This window comes from Sceloporus occidentalis, unplaced genomic scaffold (assembly GCF_023333645.1).
Source record: "Sceloporus occidentalis isolate IW3139 unplaced genomic scaffold, rSceOcc1.0.p SCAF_2, whole genome shotgun sequence".
Taxonomy (NCBI): Eukaryota; Metazoa; Chordata; class Lepidosauria; order Squamata; family Phrynosomatidae; genus Sceloporus; species Sceloporus occidentalis.
This window is the reverse complement of record NW_028316982.1, coordinates 131090043-131111524: the sequence shown is the minus strand read 5'-3', so window position 1 is coordinate 131111524 and position 21482 is coordinate 131090043. Positions and strand designations below refer to the sequence as shown.

Below are 21482 nucleotides of genomic sequence, written 5' to 3'. Positions count from 1 at the left end.
GTCGAAACTGAGGGTCCCAAATAGAGCCAGAACCTTAAAATTCCCCAAACCCCTCCCTTTGAGTTGATACCCTACTCTTCTGCCTTTGATGTAGAATCCCTCCCTTTGATCTGTAGGAGGGAAGGAAGGGGGGTTTGATCATTTGGTTCCTGGCTCTTCTACCAAGTAGAGATCTAAAGCTGTATACAGGTTTGGTTTCAGATTCCCAACAACCCCTCATAAATTGCCTAACTGCCATGCCCTACGTGATCATGCCCTACGTGACCATCCGGCTTAGTCCCCATGGCGGCATCCCCCCCTATTCTCAACATTACTGTCTGTCTGTCTGTCTGTCTATCTATCTATCTATCTATCTATCTATCTATCTATCTATCTATCTATCTATCATCATCTATCTATATCTATCTATCCATCCCTCTATCTATCTAGCTGTCTGTCTGTCTGGCTGTCTGTTTATCTATTTATCTCTATCTATCTATCTATCTATCTATCTATCTGGCAGAATACACCCTGAATGCTTGACTGAAGGTGGATTCTGACAGTTATTGCACATTTTGGGTGCCACTGTGTCCATACAGACAGGCCAAAGTAAAGCTGCTTCAGATCACTTTGGAGGTATGCTGCTTAAATGATACATAAGAGGCCAGAAGCTGCACCAAAGCTATGCTCCAGTCCTTAGGACTGGAGTGTGGCTTTGGCGTGGCTTCTGGACTCTTAGGATGCATGCATCATTTAAAGAGCATACCTCCAAAATGACCCCAAGCAGCTTTATTTTGGCCTATCTGTATGGGGCCACTATTTCTAGAAATGATGTTATCAGAGACATTTTTTATAATGCCTCTCACATTTTTCTATAATCTTTTCCTCAATGATAAAATGCAGATTGTAAGCGTTGTGTTTGGAGGCATGCGATTCTCGAAAAATAAGATTCTGGATTCACACTAAGACTGATAGATAAAGAATTCAATGTAACAGTTTCTCCCTTGCAAGCTCCATTCTTCCCTCTCACTTCTCTGCTTCCTTTGCCAGATTAGTCTATGTACTGCAGATGACTAATTTGTACTTTACCCAGGGCATTCTGAAATATTGGCCTAGATCATCAGATGGATCTGCCAAAAACACTACAGTAAGAGCCTTCTCCTTTTTTAGTTGATGCTATGTTGTACATTTGTGATGTTGTGTAAATTATTATTGTTGTAAATCGATCCATAGATTTTGCCTGGATCAAAAATAACTGGCTTTCAAGAGAAGGCCTACAATATAAGTGGAATAGATTTTCTCTTAACTTATCTTTACAGAGCCTATCCCATTTAGTCTTGAAATTCTCATTATCTTCTGCCTGACCTGGGATAAATTTAGGTTACTAGCAGCCATATAAAAAAATATATGAGTCAACTTGTTACAGAAAAGATACTGAACATTAACCAGCCACATAAGAGTATCCTCAGCTGTGAAATGTTTGAGTTTCAGATTGTCTCTCTCATCCCGCTCCATGTTACCCAAATATCCGTAGTTAATGTCTTCTATGCTAGCCCCCACCTATTCATTCAAATTTACAATCTGTCCTCTCTTCAGGGAGCAATACAAGATCTGGCAGAGAGGCAGATTCTGTGGTTTTAGTATTATATGCACACCCATATCCCTAAATATGTATAGGCTGTTCTATGTGATTTATTTTTAAAAGCTGTACATAAAGAGCTGTTTGATGCCTTGAGGAACCTTTCATACTTATGATTGTTCATTTGTAATATTTAGTAGTTACTGTTTCTCTCCCTTTTCTCTACTACCTTGGCCAATGAGGTCTCTAGTTAGACTCACCTGTGAAGTTCACCATCCCACCCCTTCAAGGACAGTCTGATCACATGTAAATGTGCATGACTAATTAGGATGAAATGTTTATGTACATTTGTACATTATTCCAAATGCACATCTATAGTTTGCCTCAACTGGTACGCTGCACATGATCTAGGATCACATGTTGTTGACATGTTGGTTCTGTTGGCTTTCCTTGGCATATAAAATGTGTGTGGCAGTAGTGTAGTTTAAGGGAATAAGTAAGGAATATGTGTGTTTTTTTCCTGGAACATCCACATATTGTCTTGGTACATCACTATATAAAATGGTAGTGCATCTTGTAAAAGAACCAATACTTCTGAAAAATAAACAGTTCAATGAAGTGTAAAATGTTGCCATTTTTGAGTGAAAAACTTAACTGCGGCAATTACTAGATTTAAAAATCAGCTGTACTGGATTTGATTACTATTCAAAATGTATTTTCTGACTGCCTAAATGGATGAGTGACATTTATATTAAATCCTAGGTCAGACGCAGATACAGTAGGTCATCAAAGTCTGCAAATCTATTGAAATATTAATGAGTAATTGATGTAATTAATTTGTGATGATATTTTCTGAGAGACAGGTAGTTTATCCTGAAAGGCTGCCATGAAGAAGATGGAACAGGCTCATGTTCTGTTGTTCCAGAGGCCAGAACTAAAAACAAAGTACAGAGAAGCAGCTATTGACCAAACTTTAGGGGAAACCTTTTAATAGTGTGAGTTGTTCTACAATTAAGTAGACAATCTCAGATGGTAGCAGGCTTTCATTTGCAAGATGTTTTGAATCATGGGCTGAATATTAATCAGCTGTAAAGCATACTATAGTCACCCTGCATGAAGTAGGTTAGCTTACACTTTGTAAACCGCTTAGGGAGTGCTTAAGTGCACTGATAAGCAGTATAGAAATGCTACTACTATTGTCATTAGATTAATTAGATTAGACTAATTCCAGTTCTTATGATCCTTTAGGCACCAGGCAAAACTCTTTATTCTTCCCAAAACTTGAAGGATTTTAAAATTCTAATTTTGCTGCTTTAAGTATTGTGGTGTGTTATTCTTGTCTTTATATATATTCTATTCCTCTAAAGTAAACTACCCTGTGATCATTTTGATGGGCATTATATTGATCATGTAAATACACAAAAAATAAAAAATAAGGTTTGTACATCTGAAACTGTCAAATGTTGACTACATGTGCATACCAGCTGACAAACATTGTCAGTTCTTCACTGTTAGTCCAAAATTGCTGGCTGTCAAATGTTGATGTTCAATATTAAATATTAATACACTGTGCTACTAAGGCTAAAGACTGACATCTCGACTCACAAATGTCTGAACAGACAGCATGTGCAAATAATGCAATACCTACCTCCCATGTAATCACCCATCCCACTCCCAAGATATTTGATACAGACTAACCTGAGCTGCATTTACTGTACTTTCCATATTTTTGTTTTGTTGGATTGTATCTTGTGAGCTTCTATGCAATGTGAAAGGATCACAAGACCACTGGTGATCTGCTATAGAATATATGTAGGTATCTTAGAAGAATTACTGGCTGTGATGACCAAGGGATTCTAGGAACTGTACTCCAAAGGGTAACTTTTTCAAGGGTATAAATATAACTTAGGAAGTGCTGAAAACAAATACAGGCTTATCTCAGTTAACAAAAACAAAGAAGCTTATTTTTACAAATCCTTTTTATGCACACCCAGCCCCTCTTTTCTCTTTCTCCTCTGTCTATGTGAAAGTTTTTAAAGCAGCATTGGCACTGGGAGATGACTGAGGGCTGGTGAAGAAGGGAAAGAGAAATACAGACTTTCATTTTTGGGTTGCAGAAGTGTATCTGCAGTGAACAACACAGTACACTTGAGCTGGGAATTCCTGGGATTCTGCTCTAGTTGATCCTACTGTAGCTATATAGGCAAGGTAAATAGCTATGGCCTCCAGAATCCCTTTTATGAACAGCAAAACAGAGAGAAAGGAGGATAGGAGATTACCCCAGCTCACTAGCTACCTTCAATGTGTTTGGAAGAATCTTTCAAATGTTCTCTGGCAGGTTCAATATTGTTTTTCTTTACTTATGCAAGGCTTACCAGACCTGGTTATTTCATTTCACATGAGCATATAGTTTTGAACAGAAAAAGTTTACCGAGGGGCTGTACAGGCTGGCACTTTGTGCCGGCCTGTAGGCATGGTAAGGGCTGAGTGTCCACACACTCCGAGCCCTTACCATGCCACCCATCCACCATTATGGTGCACACCCATTCATACGGTGTGCGCCAAGATGATACACATTGTGCGTAGTGCCCAAATGGTGCTGTGTGGAATGGGTGTCATGACGCCATGCTGTAGCACTTATGACGCGCCTTCCAGAAAGCTGCTTGGAGCAGCTTCTTTTTGCTCCCTAGAGGGAGCTGATTGGCATTGCTGCATATGGCTGCTGCGGCACTGGTCCAGCGCAAAGAGGGGTAGCATCCCACTATCCATTTGTACAGCCCCTGAAACATGTCGAACCCCTTTTCTTTTTTGTAGTGCAGGAACCTATCTCAATCCTTTCCATGTTAATTCTGCCTCTGGTACCAAATTTCATAATAAAGAAGTCTTGCCCAGAAACACTTCTACACTGTTAAAAGTGAGGTAAGCTTGTACAGCAGCCAGATCCACACGACTGGAAATTGAAAGAAATCTCTAGTGTCATGGACTTGAAGAGGTCATGATCTGCACCAGCCAGAATGCTCAGAGGTAACCTGGAGTATCCTGTCTCCATAGTTACCCCAACCTCCCAGTTACCCAGCACTGCGTTTCCATGCCAGGCTGACTGTCTGTAGGGTGTCCTATTGAGCTGTCCAGTATGTCTGCCACCACTGCCAGTCACTTGCTTTGGAGGTCACAACAAGGTGCCCAGGGATGATCACATGGGTGGGTGCCTTTTTCTGACCTCAAAGTGAGTAACTGGTGACAGCAGTGGACATGCTAGGTGGCACAGCGGTATGCTCATGCAGACAGCCACCCTGGTGTGGAAATGGATGGCTCCAGATTTTCACGGAAGATCCAGAATAAGAGGTAGATCAGTTTACTTTGTTTTAAGATTGTTATATCCCAGTTCTGGTGCTGAATATCTTGGACGTCTTCTGAATTGTTGACACCAAAGCTGAGGTTTGGGTCATGTGGCATCTGAACAAGATACTGTGCAAACAGAGGGGAAATGGGCCTTTTAGCCCATGCAGACAAAGCCTCAATCAGCATCTACCAACTCTATTAATGATCTCTCTCTCTCTCTCTCTCTCTCCCTCCTTGATCCTGCCAGGAAAAAAAAAAAAAACATTTTCCATCTCATTTAAAGAGAAAAGAGGCAAGAAAATTGGGGATTGAGGAGAACAAGAGAGAAATAAGCGAAAAGCCTTTGCATAAGCTGTAGTTTGAATTGACCCATTTCCCTAGTTTAGTTAGACAAAGGACTTTTGCAACACTAAGAGCAAACACTTCTTGTGCTTAGTTAGGCCCGTTACAAACGGGCCGTTTTGTGCGTGTGGAGCGCGCACTAGGGTTAGAAAGGGGCGGTGCTTCCGCACCCCCCTAACCCTAGGGCGCGCTCTGCGCACACAAAATGGCGTCGGCCATTCCACACGGCTGCCACCATGAGGACATCACGACCGCGCCGCCTCTATAAGGGGCAGTGCGGACATGACGTCCTTGCTCCGCGCCAGGGCACATAATGCGCCCTTTCCGCGGAGCAGGAAGGAGCTCCGTTTCGGAGCTCCTTCCTGGTTTGGTCCGCTGGGCACAGCATTCAGATGGCTGCGCTCAGCGGACCAAAGGAGAAAGGGGCCAAGCAGCCCCTTTCTCCTTCTCCCCGCCACGGGGTGTCCTTGGGGCTTGAAGCCCCAGGGACACCCGTTTTCAGGCTGCGGGGAAGCGGACTTTTGCCACTTCCCCGCAGCCCGGAAAGTGGCGGATCAGGGCCTCAGCGGCTGCCGTTCTGACCGCTGAGGCCCTGATACTCCGTCTGTAACCCGCCAGTGTAAACTAAAAGTAAAGCAGTGAATCAACTACAAGACTCTTGTATTAGTATTAATACTTTTATCTGGATATTTGCTTACAATGCTAGGAAAGACACCTGTATAATTAAGAATGAGAATCAGCATGGTCTAGTGATTTGAGTATTGGACTAGGGCAATGGGAGACCAAGGTTCAAATCACTGTTTAAAGATGGAAACACACTGGGTGACCTTGGGCAAGTCACACTCTCTCAGCCTCAGAGGAATGCAGTGGAAAACCCCCTATGAATAAATCTTGCCAAGAAAAGCCTGTGAAAAGCCTTGGATATTAGAAATGACTTGAAGGCACAAACAATAATTCTACTATAATTTAAAACTTGTGATACCATTGAAATAGGCAAGATTCCCAACCCCTGTCTCTTTAGACTGAGGGATTGAGAGTTCTTTGCCATTTCTCAGCCAATCTGTATCTGTTTGGAGGTCCCTTTTATCACCTTCAGATAACTTAAGTTTCCAACTCATGAACTATGATAAAGTTCAAGTAGGCTGAGTTAGCATCAATATTCTACATAAGCACTCTTAAGTGATGGAATGACAGGTTATTAATATGGGAGAATGAGCAAATTCTTTTTTGTTCTGTTAGGCTATTTATTATATAAAGTCATCAATACAGTCATGAATATAGTCCTTTCAGGGAGGAACATAGACTTTAAAATTCTCGGCACATTACATATATTATATTACAATACAACAGGTAAGACATCATGCATTCATAAAGAAATGCCTATATTTCCTTAACAGGCATTTCTATACCCAATACACAATGAAAAATTGATGTTCACATCTGTGGCTCATGACAGACATTGCTACACACACAGTAGCAAACATTGCTAGCATAATGGGAAATATAGCTAGATAAAACTAAATCTCCAGTCAAGGAAGAAGATAGGAGAAAAATCAACTCATTTGAAATGTGGTGCTGGAGAAGAGTGCTGAGGATTCGATGGACAGCCAAAAGGACAAACAAATGGGTCCTAGAGCAGATCAACCCAGAAATATCCCTAGAAACCAAGATGACAAGACTTAGACTGTCACATTTTGGACACATCATGAGAAGGCATGAATAGTTGGAAAACACAATAATGTTAGGAAAGGTGGTGGGAAGTAAAAAAGAGAGGAAGGCCACATGCTAGATGGATGGACTTTATTAAAGAGACCATGAATATGAATTTGCAGGAGCTGGGCAGAGCAGAAGAGGCAGGGAGGCCTGGAGATGTCACATTCATGGGGTCGCCATGGTTCGAGATTGATTTAAAGGCAGTTAAAAACAACAACAACAACAAAACTATATCCAGCCCATTTGAGAGCAAAGGCTCCCTGTTATCAGCCTGACTGCAAGTGTTTCATCAGCTAGGAACATTGATATTGGCATTAAAGCTGTCACGGGTAGTTGTCTTCATATGTAGAAGGCTGATGTTTGTGATCAGCCTGCTGTCTGTCTCTTCTGGTCAATTTTTATATCCTTCCTATCCACCAATCATCCATTCAGATTAGATCTCTACTAATGATAATGGTATTCCCTTGACATGAATGTCTAGCTGTAACTGACTGTAGGGGACAATGTTCATCTACGTAGCTAAGCCAAAGAGCCAGCACTGTTTGAAGAAGATTCAGGTGGTCATGTAGCCAGCATGGCTACACTGAACGCTGTTACCTTTCCACTGAAGTGGTACCTATCTATCTACTTGCATTTGCATGCTTTCTAACTGCTAGGTTGGCAGAAGCTGAGACTAGTGATAGGAGCTCATCCCATCATGCAGCACTGAGGCCTTGAACTGCCAACCTTCCGATCTTCCAGTCATCAGAATTGGTTTTTTAACCACTAAGCCACTGCATCCCCTCTACTAGCCAGTAATTATGTCAACACTGTTCATTCTCCTCCAACCAGGAAAAGATCTTAGTGGTCCTCTCTGTGACATGACATTCAGTGACCACTTACTTCCTGGCCACCTTCTGTCAGATTGCACCAGCCAGGAAACCTTTAATGCATTAATGAGACAGGTTGAGTCTCATTTATCCAGAATTCTGAAATTTGAAATATTACAAAATCCAAAACTGTCCACATGGATGGCTGAGATAGTGCCACCATTGCTTTCTGATGGTTCAGTGTACACAAATGTTGTTTCATGCCCCAAATTATTAAAAATATTGTCTATAAAATTACCTTTAGGTAAAGTGTACATGAAAGATAAATGTATTTCATGTTTAGGCTTGGGTCCCATCTCTAAAATATCTTATTATGTATATGCAAATATTTCCAACATCTGACAAATTCCAAAATCCACAATATTTCTGGTCTTAAACATTTTGGATAAGGGAGACTCAACCTGTACTAATAACCTTTTCATATGGTAGCTTTCTCATGTTTATTATAAGTCAATTTGGTGTTTATGTTTCTTTGTCAAGCTTATCCTTTTCTTTTTGTCAGGATGGCTTTATGCCCGTAACTATCCACTGCATACCCTCTTGGTATCATTCATTCATTCATTCATTCATTCATACATACATACATTTTCATAGTACCTGTATTTTCCGACATATAAAACGACTTTTTAGCCCAGGAAAATCCTCCCCAAAGTTGGGGGTCGTCTTATACTCTGGAAAAAAAAGGCCTTGCCAGCCAGTTGGGTCCCAAGGAGAGGCCGCGGCGGCAAAGCCTTCTCCCAAGGCAGACGAGCCGCACGGCATGTCCTCTGCCTCGGGAGAAGGCCTTGCTGCTGCAGCCTCTCTCTTTAGTGCCCAACCGGCTGGCAAGGCCTTCTCTGAGCCAGAGGATGAGCCGCACGGCTCCTCTGCCTCTGGAGAAGGCCTTGCCAGACAGTTGGGCCCTAAAGAGAGAGGCTGTGGTGGCAAGGCCACCTCCCAAGGGAGGGGCTTTCAAGTATTCTGGCTCCAAGTTACTTAGGGTTTTGTAGGTCAATATAGAGTATTACACAGAAACATTTTATGCTTAATATTACCTTTATGCTTTGCAAACACAATCCTTTACTATCCTGACCTCTGGGGCTTAAATTTGGCAAAACAGAACCCAAATCAACACCCAGCCTGTAACACCACAATCTACAGCTGTAATTAAAATCTTCATGCTAAGCATTCTTGTGACAGACTAATAACACAGCAAATACTGTACAAAATATAGATCCCATTAAAACTTTCCTTGGAATGAAAGGGCATCCCCGGATTTGCTTCACAGACAGATCTACAAGCACATGAAGTGCAGAGATGCAGTTGTCAGAAAGCTATTATTTGTTCCAGTTCCCTTCATGTCTTGTCCTATGAATGATGTTTTCACTTGCATAATGTATGGAGACTTCAGTAACATCACAAAAAAGTCTCCTTACAGAGACAACCAGCTGCGTATGAAAAAAGAAAAGAAAAAAGGAATGCCTAAAACTCAACATTTCGGGTACCTGAACAATAGACATAACGATAGGCTGGGAAGACAAGTAAGAAAGAAACTTGTCATTGCATATTATCATGGAATATCAATCACCCTTTTGTGGGAAAGTAGTAGCCTTATCAAGAGTCAGAAAATGTTCCATTACCTTTCAATTTTTCAGCCAGCAAAGTTGCTTCATGTTCCGAATAATGCATTATTGCTGGAGGAGATGGAGGCCGCATTCGATCTTCTTCCATTTTGCGCCTGTGACGTTCTTCTCTAGCCAACATCCTTTGCTTACATTCCCATTCATAAAAGTCATCTCTTGCCTGAGCAAAATCAACATGAAGGCGACCGGAATCCTTTTTGTCTGTGCTAGATCCTAATCTCATGCGATAACCTGAAAATAACAAGCAAAAACATGGCAGCTCTTCCACCTTTCTTTGTGGTAACACTTTTAGGGAATTGCTTTAATCAGGTTCTTCCTTCAGTCAATAAATCATCATGTCAGTGCACTGATATTCATACCTACTGCTTTGCCTATAAAAACATTGGTTTCTCCAACAAACAAGAAGCCAGTCACAAATCCATCCATCTACATTTTGAAAACTCACAGCACCTAAGTTGAACCAAAAGAACAGCTAGTGTCAGACACTTTGGACTCAGATTTCTCATATTTGAGACCAAATCTCAGATGATGCTGAGAGTGCCCAGGTCTTAAACAAAACTGAAGGACCTTGTGATTTGGGGTAAGTACAGAAGTTCTGAGAGATTCTTTTCATTCATTTGTGTGACCCACATCTAATAGACCTGGATCACATCTAGAATTCAAAAAATAATTTTCCCCCAGCAAGCCAGGTCCCAGATTCAAAAATTCATGATTTATTGTTCATTCAGGTTTTATGCTCTTCAAAAACAAAGTTTAATTGTGGTGTCCCTCAAGGTGCCATCCTATTCCCAATGCTATTTAACATCTATAGGAAGCCGCTGGGAGAAATCATCCATGAATATGTGGCCGGGTGTTATCAGTACGCTGATGACACTCAAATATATTTCTTCATGTCCTGGTTATCAGCGACAACAACAGATGGCATTTCTCCCCTCAACCAGTGTCTGATGGAGAAGGCTAAACATCTCAGAAAACTACAGTTCCCAAAATTCCATAGCTTTAAGCCAAGGCAGTTAAAGTGGTGTCTATCTGGATTATTTCTGCAGTGTGGATGCAGGTGTGGTGCACTACTTTTTAACAGTAACTTTCCAATTTCTGGTTAAATTAGAGGGAACTTGCATGGAAATATAATATTTGAGCTGAGTCAGATAAGAAACCATTCTTGTCTTTCATCTCAACATCACTGGAAATGTCTGTATTTTTTAAAAATGCCTGAAGAGCTGTGTGTTGAGTCTGTGTTGGAGAACAGAGCTTATCTGCCAGATAGCTGCATGGAGACAAGTAAGGTATTTAGTGCTAGACTCTTACTAGGTTGCATCGGCATAAACAGATTTTAATGCCTATATCAAGACCACATATGTTATATGTCTTGAGACCTGAGACTGTGGTGGGTTATTCATAAAATTAAAATTAAATTAAATTAAATTTTTTATCCCGCTTTTTGCCAGGCAATCACAGCGGCGTACAAGCTAAAATATATCCATATATACATAGTACCCCCCATTAAAACAACATTAGACAGTAGAAGACTAAAACTAATATTTTAAAATCCAACAATAACCATGGGCAGAGTTCAATAACCAGAGAAGGCTTTTTCGTGGTCGAGTATTTTATTCCGGGAAGAGAGCTTTGGTGCCACAACAAGCCACAATTTCCAGGATTCTACAGCATTAAGCCATGACAATTAAAGTGGTGTCAACCTGGATTATTTCTGCAGTGAGGATGAAGACCATGTAGCTCATCAATTTAGTGTGTTGTTTTTTTCACTACTTGGGAGGTGCCATCTAAATAAGTAAGAAATTTGCCTTAAAATGTTTGCAAAGCCCCTTAGAAGTAACAAGAAAAGTAATGATTAAAAGATACTTACTGTATAAAAATGTAATTATGTTAACCAGTCATTATGTTATTTTACAAAAGGGCTGCTGTCACTAGCCCCTAAAGTAATATATTAACAGACAACAAAGGCATTATGTCCAAGCTCTGAACTGAACAATTATACAACAAAGGGAAAGTTTAAGCCAGATGTTGCATCATTTCTCCCATGTTAATATGATTCCTATCAAGTTGCATTCTGGAGCATTGAAATGGGTTTGAATAGTCCTGAAGGGACTATTCATAAATATATAGGTGAGGATTGCTAAAATGAAATAGATGGGAATGACTTGTAGCATTGTTAGTCCACAACCCTGAATGAAGAATATGGAACCCGTCCTAAAAGATCAAGCCTATGGTGTGATCTACCTTTGTACTGTAACTGACAATAGGGCTAGCTTCTCATGCAGAATGAATATAAATTGTACATTTTATTTTTATGTCTCTTGTCTATTATGGGCTTACAAAATTATGCTCCATTATTTATTGCCAATTCAGAATGCTTTATGTTTGAAAATATAATAAAGATTATCTAGCAAATACAATAATTCAGTGCAATTAAAACAAGGCACTTCCTTTGCCATTCTAGAGTCTCTAGACAGTGCCCAATATTTGCGACAGAATTTTACAAAAGTCACGCTAAGGAAAATTCTACGAAGAGTTATTTCCTTTATAACACTGATTCCATCATTATGGAAAGGGTAGATTTGAGTAATGTGTTATAACTGGAAACGGAAAAAAATATTAATCATATCCTACCCCTCCCCAAAAAGGGTTTTTGGAAACTTGGAACAGCTGTTTAAGAATAATAATACAGTTGTAAACATTTTGTGCCGTTTTTGACTGGTATTCACACATTCTGAAGAATTTAATGAAATAGCCTGTGCTGAAATACTTTTGCATGAAAATTGTGGGGCTTGGACAAAAACAACACTGTTTCCAGACAGTCATGTAGGTTTTTGTGTGTGTACAGGATCCCTGTTTTCTACGCAAAAATTACATTCATATACAAATTTCTTACACAGTAAAAAAAAAAAACTCTTGTGCAAAAACCCAACAATCTTATACAAAAGATTGTTTTTGTTATGAAAAATTACTGTCTTCTGCATAAGATTTTTATTTGCAAGATTGCTGAGTATTTTTGTGTAAATGAAGGCTGTTTTGCACCAAAAACACATATGTGGCTTGGAAATAGTGGATAGGGGATTATGACACATCATGACAATCAGATGTTGTGGCACGGCCATTTCTTGAAGAGCAATCCATAGATTTTCATGATCTACACAATCCAAGACTTTGCTATAATCTATAAAGCACAAATTGATTTTCTTTTGAAATTATTTGGTGTGCTCCATTATCTAACATATGTTTGCTATATGATCCCTAGTGCCTCTTCCTTTCCAGAATCCAAAGTGTGTAAAACAGAAAATCCATCAGCACAGCCTCTTATGAACACACAATCCCATCACTGTTTTGTCCTTCTACCTATTTCAGTTATATCATGAGACACTTTTATGGCATGAGACAAAGACACATGGACAGATTTTCACCTATTTTAGAATACGTGTTTTGAATGATCTGCTAGAATATAGACTACATGGCATGCACAGAAATTCACAACGGGGATCCCTGGGGAACACCTCAACAATTTTTTCATTGGAATGTCTTCATATTTGGAAGCTATTTCAAGATGGCCTCATTTAAAATATAAGCTATTGAATGTACAGAAAATTCATCGTGGGATTCTTTCTCATCCATACAGAGTAATGTATTTGGCAGATATTAGTGTGGTGTAGTGGTTCAGTGTGTTAATAAACCCATATAAAATAAAGGCACCTCAATAGCATTAAATATGGGACCATATCTGCTAAATTATTACAAAGTGCCAGAAAGTGACATTAAAGCATGCAAGCCAGTCTTAGTGGAAAGAAAGGTGACTATCACCTTGCAGTTTCTACCCCATGCTGATACAAAGGGCTCTTGTAATACCTTTGAGACTAACTGAGAGAAGGAAATTGGTAGAATGATCATAGACTTAAGTCTACTACATTAGATGCAACATCCCTTCGCATACCAATCCAGACTAATACAGCTATGTCACTGAGTTATATCCCATGTTGAGACAAAAACCAAAGAAAGTAAGAGCACATTCACATCACAAAACACCAATGGGAAAACAAAAACAAACAACCAAAACAACAACAACAAAGGAAATCTGTTAAAGAATGTGATAAGTACCAGAAAGGTAAATTGCTTTATCAACCATGAACTCTTCTGAAAATCGAATATGACAAAAATTCTTCTTGCTTTTCCGGATTGCTGTGATGTCCCCACACTGGTCAAAAACTTCCTGAATAATTTCCTCAGTGGCATTTTCTGGTAATCCTCCAACAAACACAGTTTTACACCCAGGAGGTCTCTCTCTTGTTGAAGGTGGTGGAAGATCTAAGGGAAAAAATAAAGATCAGGCGGGATGTTGTGCTGGCATTGACCTTGCTTTTTAAAAAAAAAAAATCCTAAAAGAAAAGAAAGTATTAAATAAAATAAATCAATTAAATAAAAAATAATAATAAATCATAAAATTGAATAGACACGTATAATCACATCAAGATCTCATAAAACCTAGGGTCACTGGGACAGGTTAGTTCTAATTACTTTAAGTTCCACAGATTCCAGTAGATCTGCTTTAACTAAATTAAATTCAATCTGGTGAATTAAACTTGCATTTTAGTATTAAAAATATTAAACAGCTGACACTACAGATTTCTGCCACTGCAGCCATTAAAACAGTAACTTTCCTTGTACTGTTAATTATGGAACATCTCCAACCAGAGCATTTCTTTTTCAAGAAATACAAAGAATGTATTATCATCACATACAAACCCATATCACATAAAATGTTCTTTATCATTGGCTGCATCTGCACTGCAGAAAGAATCCAATTTAACACCATTTTAGTTGCCATGGCTCAGTGCTACGGAATTCTGGGAATTGCAGTTTGTTGTGGCACTAGAGCTCCCTGACAGGAAAGGTTAAATCTCTCACAAAACTACACTTCCCAGAATTCCATACCATGGGGTCATAGCAATTAAAGTGGTACCAAACTAGATAATTGCTGCAGTACAGATGTAGCCATTGCTATTTACAAATCTATCAATTTTTATTTGTGGCAATCCAATAAAGGAAAGACCTCCAAGACAACCTGTTATTAACAGCTAAGGTTTGGGCAATTTCAGGATTTCCTTGAGTCAATCCACCTATGTTGTCATTGACTTTTCCCCCCTACTGTCTTCAAATGTAGCTAGCATTATTGCCTTTTCCAATGTCATCTCATGATATGACCAATAACACACAGTAGCCTCAGTTTGGTCATTTTTCACCATAAACTAGCAAAACTGATACAAAAGAACACTGATCTCCTCTACCAGATGTATATAGAGAGGTGTAAACTCTACAGAGAGTTCAGGCTTGATTTACTCAAAGATCCTTTTAGTGGCCATTTTGGCAGACTATGGCATTTTTGCAGACTATGGTATCCGTGGTATTCTCATGCAGCAACACATTTCAAATGAGCTGATTTTCTTCATGGTCCACTTTTACAACCATACTGCAACTGGATGATCCTGACTTTAGTATTTAAAGATACACCTTTACATTTGAGAATCTTATCTAGACTGGATTCCCATTCATTAGAAGTTGGTTAACTGGACAGAGTCACACCATCCTCTTCAAACCTCTCCTCTTAAGGTGTGAAGTTTAAACTGACATCTGGGTGCTTGGGCCATATGGAGTGGAGTTTATGTGTTTTCTATGCTCCCCATCCCACTTTTAGGCCTATACAGTTGTCGTTTGAAAATGGCAAATTGCAAATGTCACACTGATTTAAACATATGTACTTATATGTGCACATACATCCTCCTTACAATGTGTGGCATGTCCACGCATTCCTGCATAACAGAAGAGCCAATTTTTCCTCAGTCACTTCCCTCTCATGCTATTGACCATCTCTGGGTAATCTAACGTCTCCCATTTGCCAAAGTTTTAGTCAATGAAAACCAAGGAATCTATACACCTACAGTATTTCTATGTACTTAATGTCACTTAAATGTGTGGGAGCAGCACACAGTGATAATGCCAACAGAAATGTTGGCACTGAATTCTAATTTCTAAAAGATTTCCAAACGACATGCATAGACCTCTGCCCATAGCAAAGTTGTGGGATAATTTTCCCAGTGGAAATTTTTCACTGAAGCGATAACTAGAGCACTACAACTACACTTGGTAAAACACAAGAAGGCTTGAACAAGTCCAGTGGCTTTGAATGTAATTACTTCATTCAGCCTCACTTACTTGGGTTTGGAGGGAAGAGCGTGCAGCTTTTACAGTGAATTATTTCTTTAATGACAGGTATCTCTGTTGCTGGTGGTTGGGGTACTAACCCCATGCCTGGCAACATTGGGTTAATTGGAGTTATTCCAGTCATCATACTGAGGTTTGGATCGAATCCTCGTACACATATTGAATCTGCAAATACAGAACACAAATGTTTGGCCTTTAACACTGAAAATAGTTTTTATTTATTGTTTAGCTTGCAGAGATAGCCTTATATTTAAGACATCACCATAGAGTATAGCCTATCCCTACAAACACACACATGGAAGCATTGCAGCCAAGCCCTATCTCTGAAAAATATCAATTCTGCATTAAGATGGAAACACTGTATAACTATGAATATGACTGACTACACAATAGTGCAAAAGTTTGCATAAGAATAACCCCTGCCTCTTTGGGCAACTATTCTCACAGCCACTCTACTTTTTCTATCCACTCAACATGAAAAGAACACCAACAAAATAATATGATAGTTATGGTTGGTACAAATTCAGTGAAAATCCCTCTTGCCTCATTGCAATGTAGACAAGCAGCACAAGATCTGGCTACTGCTCTCATGTAGATCTCATTGATTTCAGTGGCCATAGCTTGGGTGAGGCTCTCACTGGATTTGTCCTTCATTCACAAGCTAATTTACAAAAACACTACCAAAAATTGCCTTGTCACATTACCATGCTTTCCACAAGCTTAGATCAAGTATGGGCAACATAAGGGCTGCAAGTATTGAAAGATACATCATCCTGCCCTGTTTTCCCATTCCATCCCCAGGTCTGCTGCTGTGTCAATATAATTTCTGTGACACTCTCTCAGTAACAAATTGTCTGAAAACTAGGAGCACATGGAATGCACATCTTGTTTTAAAGCTAAATTATGCTTCCAGAAAACTTCCAAAACTGTAATTCTGGTATAAAGCAAGGTGCAGGTTCATGATACGACTTTTCAAAGGCAATGGCCACCACTAGCAAAAAACACACAGACCCCCCCCCAAAAAAAAAAAGTAAAAGAAAGAAAAATGTAAAAAGGGGGGAAAGGCACCCACATATTTAGTTACATAACAAAAATCAAGGCATGTTTGTGACTCATGGAAACCAAGAATCACAGGAGATCTGCTGGATCAAATGAAATGTCCACCTAGTCCAGCACTGGTCAGTGTGGCCAATTAAAGGTCTAGTATATCCTTACTTGTAATGAACGATTAGAACAGGAATTTGTAAAGTCCACAGGGTTCTTAGCTTAGATCAGCCTTTTTGTCCTATGAACACCCCACCCTCTGGGAAAGCAGGATGAATTCCTGAGGGGTCTGGGCACTGCAAGAGGGATGTACATGAAGGGAAAGACACATAATGCCCACAGGCTATACCTTACCCAAGCTGGTACACATAACAACAGATGGCTACAGCAAATGGCTGGATTGCTTCACTAATTCTGTCATCTTGACCCATCTGCAACATGAACCTTTACATCCCAAGTTCTATTTGTAGCACATTTGAATCTTGAGTTGTTTTGGCCCTAATGCTGTCTACCAAGTAATGATGCCAGCCCCACCAACTCAGGCACAGAGGTGTCCCTATTTTCATTCATGAAGTACAGAAAGATCTGGGATATCTTGCATATGACAGAAACCTCTATGCCTCCACTATCAAAGGGATGGATGCCCTGCCTGCTGCTCCTCAGCTCATAGTCTTTTCATAAAGTTCAGCTCTGAAGACTTACCAGCCGTGAAATAAATTAGACTGAAAGTACTTGCCTGAGCCATTCAGTCATCCTGAACCCAGGTCTCCCTGGTTCACAATTTTGTTTTGACTTCACTTTTTAGTTCGGCAATTGCTACCAGCATATTTTCTGCCAAGATTTCTCTCTCTCTCTCTCTCTCTCTCTCTCTCTCACACACACACACACACAAGTGCACACACACACACAAAGTTCAAAGATAAAACAGAAGTTTGCTCTATAGCACCAAAAATCACAAGACTATGAAATATAAGCAGCAGATGTTTTAGAAGAATTCAAAGCCAACTTCATAAGCTCTTTTTTTCGAGGTAGGAGCTGAGTAAAAGAAGACTTTTTTGGTTCTTGCAACACAATAAACTATTTTGAGAGAACAATCCCTTTGTTGGTACAACTCCACTGCTATTTGATAGCATCAATTATTCAGAAGCAAGTAGAGTTATTTGGGTGTTCCCATAAGTTTGTTGTACAGCTTTTGGATAACAGCTCAGCAATATTTAATGATAACAAGTACAATCAAGGGTTTTGCAATTTGGGAGTTGTAGCTGAACTATTAAGGAGAAGAAAAGGGGAGGGGGAGCCTATGCCTTTTTTTTAATGCAGCCATATGAGAGTGCTGAGTTCTAGAAAACCACATCCAGCTTTAACCCTAAATTCCTATGTTGTATCAAATCAGAAAAGTGTGTGAAAACATTCTGGAAGGGGGATTGCTTCTATGTATGTACACAATTAAAAACCAATATCTGTTTTGAACAAAATAGGGTATGTGAGACTCCTGGGATCCTGAAAAACACACATCTTTGCTTACTGCTTCAGATTGTACTAAAACGATTGCAAAGCTGCAGTGAATTCTCACCTCTGCCAGTTTTTCTTTGCAATTTGCAATAAATAAAGCAAAGGTTTCAGTGTAAATTACCACGAACGCATTCATTGTGGGACAAAAACTCTCAACTTCATAAATACACCAAGGGGGTCTGAACTGGTGGTGATTAACTGGGAATGAGATCTTGGAGTTCATGGCTCACTGCAAATAGCAACTCAGTGCAGCAGAAGAAAAAAATCCGTGTGAGGAATTATTAGCAATGAAAGGGAAAGTAAAAAAGAAAAGGAAAAATAAAAATGCTGGTATTTGTAATGGCTCTTATATAAATCTATGGTGCAGTATACCATGTGGACAGTGAAAATGGGAGTCTTATTCAAATGTTCCATAATTCATGTGATTAGAAATTGCAATGAGAGAAAATGGTATCCTGGTACCCTAATCCCACAGGTGTCCAGGCAATGAGGGGCCATTTACCAAGAAAGGAATGGGCCCATGTCCCCATGAGCCTGAGCTTTGATTGTTCAGGATTCACATTCATGATGTTCAGCAGGCTTTCCCTCTGCAAGCATGGTCCAAAAATAAGAACAATGTGGTGCTGGAGCCAGCAAGGAAATGTGGCTGGCCCCACATTCTCCATACAAGCAACATCACACCTGAACATGTCTGAATAAGACTGTGTGTCCCAAAAAGAACAGCAAACAATGGAAAAAGTATGAGGAATGTCAACCAAAATCAGCAAGCAATTGAAACACATTTCCTAGGAGAAAAAGATGTAGCGTGTAAGTTTTCAGTTTAGAATACAAAACAACAAACCCTCTCTACCCTGCTTCATCTATTATACACACGGAGGTTTGCCACACAATTAAGCAGATGTCAGGCTGCATCATGCATCTCCCCTACCCTGCCGAGGACATCTGTGCATCAAGAGAAGACATCTGAAGAAAGGAATGATATGCACAATAGAGTTTTATGCACATATGCTTACTTCTTTAGAAGTTTACCTTTAACAAATGGATATTAGAGCTGAAGGGGCACATGACATTAGAACAGGTCAGGAAATCAGCTCCATGTCCCATTATTGTTCCCATTAATCATCTGGATCCTCTATACACATACAGCAGATGACTGTAATATCACGTCTAGAAAGTGAATAGAGAGAATTGGCCTTGCTCTCATAACACTACAACTTGGAGTCATCCAACAAAAGAAGTTTACAGTAGATTCAGGACAGGTAAAAAGAAAGCACATAATTACAAACCACATAATCAAGATATAAAATACAATGGCATAAGACACAGTGACAGCTTGTGGCTCAGCTGGCTTAAAAAGATTTGGCAGTTTAGATGACTGCATCTTTCAGTGGTCAATAACTAAATGGGAGTTAAAAGGCAGGGAATTTCTGAATGCTGCTTTCAGGAGGACAAAGAGCAATGACCTTCATGCCCTGCTGTCCTATTTTGGGGAAAGCCTGGGTGTATTTCATTGAGATTGTTGCTATTATGTTCGTCTGCAAAACCGACAATCTTCTGAAGAAAGAGAAGCAAACAAAACTTTTTTTCTTTTTTGCCAGGATGAGGAGAAACCGGTTTTGGTTCTGCATTTCAACTCTGGCTGATTTTTGATAAAATCAACCACTGTGTTTTTCAGTCAGAATCACTATGAAGAATAGTCAGCTTCTCCAGCTGTTTCATCCATTCACTCAGCACAGTGACTTCCAACACTTCAAGTAAATGCTGACTAGGTGAGGGTGCAGAGAAGAGATGAGGAGGATAGGATGGCAGCGGGAAGGAGATAAGATGTATAACTACTTTCCAGGTCCTACGTGGCTAATCATCACCACCACCACCACTACCATAATCATCACCAACATAGCATGACCTGTCCAAATGCCGAAAGGCTCATACTCTCACTAACAAGGGGATCCCTGAGGTTGAGTATACAGTATATGGGATGTATACCAATCTTCAGCCCTATAGCCATTTACATTTTCTTGAACTTGTATCCCTCTGGTTGCTGATGTTCAATGACACTTGAAGAGCTACCCAGTTTCCATCCTGATCTAAGGCCTCAGTAGCTGAGAAAAAAAAAAACAATTCTGGGGGTGGTGGTGGGGGTTGCAGATGAAACTTTTATGGGATAATCACACTTTTATGGGATATCCCACCTTTTCCCTCAAAAAAGGGATTCAAAGCAGTTCACAATTTTAAAAGCCCAAACAATTAAAAACATACAAAAAGAAAGCATCAAAATAGAATTAACTGGTTTAAAGTATTAAAACAATTCAAAGTTCAGTAAAAGAATATATACAATTTAAAAGATTTAAAAAGCTCACAAAACAGTTCAGTTAAAACAACAGAGTATGCCCTAGCCTCTTCTGTAAAAAGTATTCTGTTTTAAAAGCCTGTCTGAATATTAAGGTTTTTGACTGCTAGCAGAAGGACAGCAAGAAGGGGGCCGTTCTGGCTTCTGGCCACCAACCGTGTACCCACCAACCTTCTTGTACCCACCAACTGTGCTTGTGATGGTGGTGGCACTAAGAGAAGGACCTCTCCTGAAGATCTCAGAGCCCAAGTCTGCTCATAGAGGGAGATGGGGTCTTCAAATAGGCCAACCTGAGCCATATATGGCTTTATAGTTCATCACCAGCGCTTTTAATTCTGCCCAAAAACAAACTAACAGCCAGTGAAGCTGTTTCAATGAAGGTATATTATGGTTCCTATAACTTGTTCTAATTAACAGTCTGATTGCTGCTCTTTGGACCAGTTGGAGTTCCTGAACCCTCTTCAAAAGCAGCCCCAAGTAGAGCATGCTACAGTGGTTCTAACAGGATGTAACTAAGGAATGCACCACTTTGGCGAGATCTGGCATCTTAAGGCACAGGCACAGCTGGCGCACAAGCTTCAAATGTACAAAAGCACTCCTGGCAGAAACCTTGACCTCCAGGTTCAAAGCTGAGTGTGGGAATACACCCAAACTACAAACCTTGTCTTCAGGGGGAGTGTAACATCATCTAACACAGACTGAATCCTTATTCCCTGATCTGCCCTCCAACTAACCAGGTGCACCTCTGTCTTGTCTGGATTAAGTTTCAATTTCATAGAATCATAGAGTTGGAAGGGACCACAAGGGCCATCCAGTCCAAACCTCTGCCGTGCAGGAACTCAAAGCACGCCCCCAACAGATGGTCATCCAGCCTCTGTTTAAAGACCTCCAAGGAAGGA

General features: G+C 40.0%; 1 protein-coding gene across 5 annotated transcripts in view; it reads right to left on the bottom strand.

Moving 5' to 3' along the window:
* Window positions 1–21482, bottom strand: part of ENOX1 (ecto-NOX disulfide-thiol exchanger 1) — a 497438-nt gene that overhangs the window by 155139 nt on the left and 320817 nt on the right. For all 5 annotated transcript variants that reach the window (XM_089511006.1, XM_089511011.1, XM_089511009.1 and 2 more), the window contains 3 exons: window positions 15669–15842; window positions 13557–13763; window positions 9444–9677 (listed from right to left, as the gene is read on the bottom strand). In XM_089511006.1, the coding sequence (XP_089367132.1) occupies window positions 9444–9677; window positions 13557–13763; window positions 15669–15842 (615 nt within the window). The remainder of the gene's footprint in view (window positions 1–9443; window positions 9678–13556; window positions 13764–15668; window positions 15843–21482) is intronic.